The sequence below is a fragment of the Neoarius graeffei genome, chromosome 1, assembly GCF_027579695.1.
Source record: "Neoarius graeffei isolate fNeoGra1 chromosome 1, fNeoGra1.pri, whole genome shotgun sequence".
NCBI lineage: Eukaryota > Metazoa > Chordata > Actinopteri > Siluriformes > Ariidae > Neoarius > Neoarius graeffei.
Genome location: NC_083569.1, coordinates 82,970,914 through 82,979,841, shown reverse-complemented (window position 1 = coordinate 82,979,841; position 8,928 = coordinate 82,970,914). Strand labels below are relative to the sequence as shown.

The following is an 8,928-nucleotide window of genomic DNA, read 5'->3' as shown; positions in this document are numbered from 1 at the left end:
TAGCCACTTATCCTGTCCTACAGGGTCACAGGCAAGCCGGAGCCTATCCCAGCTGCCTATGGGCGAGAGGCAGGGTACACCCTGGACAACAGTGTTTTTGGCTATTTCATCATACACTCTCACTTATACATGTCACTATTTTGCTCCTGATTGCTTACTAGCTATGGTGGTGTAGTGGTTAGCACTGTTGCCTCACAGCAAGAAGGTCCTGGGTTCAAGCCCAGTGGCCAGTAAGGCCCTTTCTGTGTAGAGTCTGCGTGGGTTTCCTCCAGGTGTGCTGGTCCCCCCCACAGTCCAAATTGGTGGCTCTAAATTGACTGTGTGTGAATGGTTGGTTGTCTCTGGCGACTTGTCCAGGGTGTACCCTGCCTAGCCCATATTGGGTGAAAGGGTTGCTGGTTTGAGTCTTTCAGAAAATAAAGTACATTATTGTAGCTTTAGAGGTACTGGGGCAGTACCCTCTAAAGTACTTATTTATATACTTCATGGGAACATATATGTACCTTTTTGACCCTACAAAGGTAGACATGTTAATGAAGTCCAAGACGAACCGGATCAGGCGTGTTACACCAGGGCTGGAAGTAAACTCTGAAGTAGTCAGGATGTGCTCATGGTGACTGTTCACAGTATTTTTATATTTTATTTGAAGATCCATCCACTATCTGTAGCCACTTATCCTGTCCTACAGGGTCACAGGCAAGCCGGAGCCTATCCCAGCTGACTATGGGCGAGAGGCAGGGTACACCCTGGACAACAGTGTTTTTGGCTATTTCATCATACACTCTCACTTATACATGTCACTATTTTGCTCCTGATTGCTTACTAGCCATGGTGGTGTAGTGGTTAGCACTGTTGCCTCACAGCAAGAAGGTCCTGGGTTCAAGCCCAGTGAGGCCCTTTCTGTGTAGAGTCTGTGTGGGTTTCCTCCAGGTGTGCCAGTTCCCCCCAGTCCAAATTGGTGGCTTTAAATTGACTGACTGTGAATGGTTGTTTGTCTTTGGTGACTTGTCCAGGGTGTACCCCGCCTAGCCCATACTGGGTGAAAGGTTGCTGGTTTGAGTCTCTCAGAAAATAAAGTACATTATTGTACCTTTAGAGGTACTGGGGCAGTACCCTCTAAAGTACTTATTTATATCCTTTATATACTTCTTGGGAACATATATGTACCTTTTTGACCCTACAAAAGTAGACATAGTTACCTTGAGGTCTATTAATGATCCCTAGAGGGTACATTAGTGTAGACTGTACCTTGGGGGACAAAATTTGACTCCTCCTGTGTCCATATTTTTGACAGTGTGGACTGGCAGGAAAATCCATGGCGGAACCGCCCTTGAGCAAGGCAACTAACCCTCCAACAGCTCCCCAGGCGCTGGGTGTGCGTGTGCGCTCATTGTATGTCCCTCTGGATAAAAGCATCTGCTAAATGCCTGTGATGTAATGTTATCTTGGTTTGTGACAGAATTCAGCCCAGTTTTTATTGGTATCTTTTGTCTCGGCACTGTTGAATTCTCAAAACCAATTGATCAGAAAGGTGTTGATTAATATACACTAGTTGCAGTTGTAAATCAAATAATAGATTTATATTAGTGCACTTGGTCTAATAACTGCAACAAGACCTATATATATATATATACACCTCTGTATAATCTAATAATAAATGGATTCCAAAACGTGTTGCGGTCTAACAAAAGAAAAACATCTAATTGACGTGGTGAGGTTTTCTGGAACAAGACATTTAGTTTTCCACCATGGGAGAGTCTTCAAAGAAGAAGAAAGAAGAAACCTTTATTCATCACATGCACACTTCAAGCACAGTGAAATTCATCCTCTGCATTTAACCCATCTGACTAATAGGGAGTATCAGGTATTTATCCTCTCATGGATCATCATAGAATCAGAATCAGAATTCTGATGGCTGCATTGTAGGTGGCCGATAAAAGACGTCCCAGACACCCACCTCTGTTCAGTGATGGCTGTTCCAGGTTGACAAAAAGCTGGTGCGGGAGTATGAGAGGACTTCCAGAAAACTGGCAGACATCTTAGCCAGAGAGGATCGTTCATTTTTGTCAACCTGGAACAGCCATCACTGAACAGAGGTGGGTGTCTGGGACGTCTTTTATCGGCCACCTACAATGCAGCCATCAGAATTCTGATTCTATGATGATCCATGAGAGGATAAATACCTGATACTCCCTATTAGTCAGACAGAACTGAGGAAGCCTTTCGGATGAGAGGTGAAATGTTTTCAAGAATCTTCAAGCAAGTCCAGTTGCTCTCTTCTACCAACCACAGATTATATATTGTGCAATTTCAAACAATAGCCAATTCAGGTATCTATGCTCCCAAACAGGCCAATCAAATTGGTCCACTGCTGCTCAGAATTATTAAACCAAAATGTATAACTGCACAATTATGAAGAAGTATTTTGAAGAAAATAAGCCAGTATAAAACACTACATCAGGTTTACACCCTACTCTTTACAAAAAGTGCAGCATGTTCTTTAATGTGTATTGGGTGTTGCTCTCCAATATATGGGACATCCATGTTACATCCTATCCAAGGGATAAAAGTTGTTTACCACATGGAAATAACATTTATGGAGGAGGTAGCATGCAAGGCTGGAAACTCATTAGTTAGTTCGTTATGGCCGGGTTCTTGTCCAAACCAATAATTGCATAAATCAGTTCTTCCTTGGCTAATCAGACACAAAGTACACCACCACACTTGCTAGAGCAATTGGGAATTAGGTGCCTTACTCAAAGGCACTTGAGCCAGTCCTGCTGGTTCAGGGAATCAAACCAGCAACCTTTTGATCCCAAAGCTGTTTCTCTAACCATTTGGCCATGGTCCTCCTTGGAACCTCATGTGATCAGAAAAAACTTAACCCTACCAGAAAAGACAGACCCAGGTCTTACTGCACTGTTCTCCAGTATGTAATATTCACATTCATATGTGGTACTTCACTCTGGTACAGATCTCATACTGTATGTGGAAATATGACCTCAGTGTGAACAGGAAAATCACAATTCAGGTGATTTTTTGTTTCTTTACTTCTGTCCAACTCCACATTTCAGACAGGTGAGAATAAATTTTGGGAGGAGCGCTATTCTGTTCAATCTGGGTCAGTTTAGGGTTAGTGTGACCTGTGTCAGATTTAAAACACATGAAAAATTAATCTGAACAAAAATCAGCATTAAGTGGAATTAAAGCTTTCATAGTAAATGTCGTTGAGTCTTTCTTATTTAGGAGCAGCCATGAGATGAAAATGAAGTATTTTAAAGAAGGCAAATTTATTGTACCACTGAGCATCTGAACATGTCTTACAACATTTCTATGTAAACATCATTCACATCTAAATATATCATCATGTGATTCATTTACAATTTCTATTAGAATCATTTGCAAAGCTAAAATGACTCAATTAAATAAATAAAACTGACTCATTCAATTGAGTCAGTTTTATTATAATTATAACTCAGTACTCCTGGGTTTGTTCAAATTTCTCTGGTCTCATTTTAACTGCATTTCAAGTAACTTTTACAAATAAAATGATCAGTTTTAATTTAAAATAATAAAGGTAGGACAAAGTAGTTAGAAATGTGTGTGGGGGGATTGATCTTAATTAGGAAATACATTTTTCACAAAGCCTCCTTGATAAGTGCTGAAAGCCTCTTGAAACCCTGTTGAAAGAACGTGCAATTGAAGGTTAAAGTTGCCATCATGCCACTTTCCAAAATTATTGGCACACCCATAAAATTAGGGGGAAAGGATCTTATAATTAACATACAAAAGATATCTAATTTGAATAAAGTATGCAGTATTCAAAAGACAAATTCTTAGGTAAAATTTGCTCCAATACATATACATCATAATTATTGGCATCCCAATACTGAGATGGAAGATGCAAAGGAAACCGAGTGCATTACTTCATACAAAACAGGTCAGGGGTTGTGTGTGAGAGAGAAAGACAGATGAAATATCTGTGTACTCTGCATAAGTGTGTGTGTGAGATGTTGCATTTCACCTCATCGATCTGCTTGGGTGTGGATAGAGAGAAGGCCGCTCTCACATAAGATGACTCGGAGCTGTGAATATTAAACCCTCTTCCAGGCACGAGCAGCACCTCAAGAAAAAAAAAAAAATTACTGTTTGAAATGGTTGGAAATTATAAAAACACAAATGTTCTGTTTTACAGCAAACTACACACTCCTACGAGGAATTATTTTCCACTCATTAGTAATCCTAATGTAAATACAATGATGTCCAGCTGCACAATTTCAAACTGGAGGGCTTAACTGAAACAAGTGTCATGGTGTGGAGCTCAATCCCTGTGATTTGCTGTTGAGAACTGAGGGGGCAGGACTAAAATAAAAAGCTCTAAAACTCTCTAAACTATGCAGGTAAAAAGGAAATCTGTAAAACCTTAAACATGAAGTACAAACTGACCATATAACTATGACTATAAAAAATGTAACACAAAATCTGTGACAGATTTACAAAAGCGATGACAGGTTTGTAATTCTTGTATTATGGTTTTGCAGTTGCACTGATGTACAGTGGTGCTTGAAAGTTTGTGAACCCTTTAGAATTTTCTATATTTCTGCATAAATATGACCTAAAACGTCATCAGGTTTTCACACAAGTCCTAAAAGTAGATAAAGAGAACCCAGTTAAACAAATGAGACAAAAATATTATTCTTGGTCATTTATTTATTGAGGAAAATGATCAAGTGGTTTTCTTTTGGCCACACAGCTGTTTAGTCCCAATCCTGCATGTTCTCTTCACATTGTGTGTGTGTGTGGAAATGCTCTTAATTTCACAATTAAACATAGCCATAAGTTTGAGTGTCAATTTTTTTTTTTTTAAATTATGATTCGACTCCACCAAGCATTTAACTGATCTCTGATCATGGTCAATCAGGATCTTTTTCCAACCACATTTTTTTGATGGTTAACCAGTATGCTTCCAGGTTTTAATAATGCATGAGGCAGTTCTTAACCCAATTCCAGTCATTTCATCAATTTCTTTAGTTGTTTTCTTTGCTTGATGCAGGGCAATAATTTGAGCTTCTGAAACACAGTAACATCTTTTCCATGAGCACAGGAAACGTCTTCCAACATGTTTGTTTAAGAAATGGGAAGCTACTCACTGCATCAGTTAGGGTTAAAAGAATCGTTGCCAGATGAAACACATTCATTACTGCAACAATCATCCAGTCAAATGTATTTGCTTATTTAAATCCAAATGGCAATTTAAAAAATATATATATATATTTTTGGTCGGGCAGTGTAGGTTTAATTCAATAAACATGAAGCAGTTTATATCTCTCTTAAAGGGGGTAGCTAACCCTTCCCAAAACACATTAATTATATGGAAAACTGAAATGTTTAGAGAGAGTCCACCATCAGGAGAACACTGAACAACAATGGTGTGCATAGCAAGGTTGCAAGGAGAAAGCCACTGCTCTCCAAAAAGAACATTGCTGCTCATTTGCAGTTTGTTAAAGATCACATGGACAAGCCAGAAGGCTATTGGAAAAATGTTTTGTGGATGGATGAGACCAAAATAGAACTTTTTGGTTTAAATGAGAAGCGTTCCATTTGGAGAAAGGAAAACACTGCATTCCAGCATAAGAACCTTATCCCATCTGTGAAACATGGTGGTGGTAGTATCATGGTTTGGGCCTGTTTTGCTGCATCTGGGCCAGGACGGCTTGCCATCATTGATGGAACAATGAATTCTGAATTATACCAGCGAATTCTAAAGGAAAATGTCAGGACATCTGTCCATGAACTGAATCTCAAGAGAAGGTGGGTCATGCAGCAAGACAACCCTAAGCACAGAAGTCGTTCTACCAAAGAATGGTTAAAGAAGAATAAATTAATGGTTTGGAATGGCCAAGTCAACGTCCTGACCTTAATCCAATCAAAATGTTGTGGAAGAACCTGAAGTGAGCAGTTCATGTGAGGAAACCCACCAACATCCCAGAGTTGAAGCTGTTCTGTACGGAGGAATGGGCTAAAATTCCTCCAAGCCAGTGTGCAGGACTGATCAACAGTTACCGGAAATGTTTAGTTGCAGTTATTGCTGCACAAGGGGGTCACACCAGATACTGAAAGCAAAGGTTCACATACTTTTTCCACTCACAGATATGTAATATTGGATCATTTTCCTCAATAAATAAATGACCAAGTATAATATGTCTCATTTGTTTAATTGGGTTCTTTTACGTGGGGTGGCCTTGGGCTGAGGTGCCCTTGAGCAAGGTACCTGACCCCTGACTGCTCCCCGGGTGCTCTGGTGTGGCTGCCCACTGCTCTGAGTTTGTGCGCGTGTGTTCACTGCTTCAGATGGGTTAAATGCAGAGGATGAATTTCACTGTGCATGTGACAAATAAAGGTTTCTTCTTCTTCTTTTAGGTCATATGTATGCAGAAATATAGAAAATTCTAAAGGGTTCACAAACTTTCAAGCACCACTGTACATTTCATTTCTACAGGAAATTAACTCACACACTGAATCTAAAGATTATATTTTCCACACGCATTAAAAAAAGACTCCAAGTAAAACCTGGTCGTAAACACATGATAAACACAATTGCAAATATATCTGTATCAAGAAACAATTTCCAAATGACATGGCAATCCAATAGATAGTTTTCACTGACGTCACGGCATCCCGGGGAACGCCCCCCAGCCGCCATCTTGGGGGGCAAACAAAACGGACCATCGCCACTACCGGCTACGTTATCTCGGACGAATTTATTAAGTTATATATTCAGTTTTCTAAAATAAAGAACAATGTCAGCAAAATCAAGCAAACGGAAGTATATGGATACATTGGACGGCATCTCACGACAACGGTATGCAGCCAAACTGGCCTTGATTGGGGGAATTGACCCCTACGAAGTGGACAAAGAAGCATTTTCCAGTGACTATGCAGGGCTGCCATCCATATCGTACCCTGATATTGTGAACTATTTCGTAAATACTAAAAGCGCCTACACACTTGACGACCTCAAAGCATACAAGTCGCTGGAGTCATACAATTATTTTGTCTGTGGCTGGGTCCGCGAAGTCCGCCATATAAAAACCAGTGAGAGCCGTGTCCTAATTACAGCCAAGGTATGTAAACATTGGAATTTTAGAGCTCTCAACACTGCATATAAATATGTGTGTGTGTATAATATCGAGTTGATTTAAGACAAATTTTACATCCATTAGTGGTATTACAGTACCATGTCAGTGTACAATGTAAACGTACACTCAGCGGTTCCAGTTAGGCATTCTCCAGAGATTGTTTACACGATGTTTTGGTTTCCAAAAACAAACTTAAACACAATTGATTGTTTATTTAAACAACTTACCACTTATAAAATGTTCGGAGCAGACTCTGCTGTGTTTGGAAGGCTGAAAATCCTTGCAGTTGATTCTCGCAAGCCATATATTCCTCCTTTGTATGCTGAGTTTCTTTGTCTGCTCGCCTTCGTGCTCCCGTACAGTGGGAATTACATAAAAACTCCGCTTGACTTCATCATTTGACCTATTACGACAGCCGTGAATACAACAGGTGTGCACCATTGCTAGCTTTAAATAGTAGTAATGTAACTATAAATGTAAATAATATATAAATGAATGTAACTCGCGCCTTACAATGTGTGCTCAGTGACCCGTACGGTAAGCTAGCCCCGCAAGATGGCCGCCACCAGGGAATCCCCGACTCTGTGACGTCATGTGAAAACTATCTATTCATTTGATTGTGGCAATATGTTTTCAAGTTTAATCAAATACACAACATTTAGTGACTCAGATGAGCTGAAAGACTGTCATTGTAGATGATGTGGAAATGAAGAAAACAGCAGCTCTGAGTCTGCTGAAGGACAGAACAGCGCATTATACTGTGTGCTGCTTTCTACATGGACCAAACAGTGTGTGTGTGTGTGTGTGTGTGTGTGTGTGTGTGTGCGCGTGCACACCTCTTTCTCCAGTGCTTTTTCCATTATGAGTGTCTGTGTGTCTTTAATGCCCTTTAGTTTAATCCACAGGAACATGCCAGCTGCTGGTGCATGCCACTCTGCGACATCTGTAGAAAATACACAGACAGACAGACAGACAGAGAGTGAGAGTTATGGCTTTAGAATTTTTTTCTTTCAATTCATTATAAACCAGTAAAGCCAGCAGTCTAAAAACTAAACCCTTACAAAATGTAAATACTAATAAATGGCTAATATACCAATAAATCCTAATAAATACCACACAAATTGATGCATAAAAAACAAAACAACTGCTGCATGATTTATTTACCAAAACTATGTTAGTTTGTGTTCATCTTGAGTCAGAAATACTAGTGCATCTCAAAAAATTAGAATATTGTGATAAAGTTCAATATTTTCCATCAGTTATTTAAGAAAGTGAAAATGTTATATATTATAGACTCATTACACAAACTAAAATGTTTCAAGAATTTTTCTATTTTAATTTTAATCAGTATGGCATACAGTACAAAAACAAAAAAAAAACCATCTCAAAATATTAGAATGTTTCATTTCGAGTTTGAGTAAAACAGTATGAACACAGTGTATCTCTTGGTCTAGTTCAGCACACACAACCACAATCATGGGGAAGACTGCTGACTTGACTGTTGTCCAGAAGATGATCACTGATGCCCTCCACAAGGAGGGTAAGCCACAAAAGGTCATTGCTGAAAAGGGTGGCTGGAAAAGGTGCACAAGCAACAGGGATGGCCGCAGTCTTGAGAGGATTGTCAAGAAAAGTTGATTCAAGAACTTGGGAGAGCTTCACAAGGAGTGGACTGAGGCTGGTGTCAGTGTATCAAGACCCATCACGAACAGACATCTTCAAGAAAGGGGATACAACTTTCACATTCCTAATATCAAGCTACTCCTGAGCCAGAGACAATGTCAGAAGT

The 8,928-nt window shown here is 39.7% G+C and overlaps 1 protein-coding gene across 5 annotated transcripts in view; it reads right to left on the bottom strand.

Moving 5' to 3' along the window:
- Positions 1 to 3,289: 3,289 nt before the first annotated feature.
- Positions 3,290 to 8,928, bottom strand: part of aadat (aminoadipate aminotransferase) — a 64,465-nt gene continuing 58,826 nt past the window's right edge. Inside the window, exons 12-14 of one of the 5 annotated variants that reach the window (XM_060939816.1) lie at positions 7,976 to 8,082; positions 4,025 to 4,123; positions 3,290 to 3,680 (exon numbers count right to left, since the gene is read on the bottom strand). In XM_060939816.1, coding sequence (XP_060795799.1) covers positions 3,639 to 3,680; positions 4,025 to 4,123; positions 7,976 to 8,082 — 248 coding nt within the window. In that variant the 3' untranslated portion in view covers positions 3,290 to 3,638. Of the gene's footprint in view, positions 3,681 to 4,024; positions 4,124 to 7,975; positions 8,083 to 8,928 lie in introns of those variants that run through there. The other 4 variants (XR_009656494.1, XR_009656502.1, XR_009656477.1 and 1 more) reach the window with 4 other exon arrangements.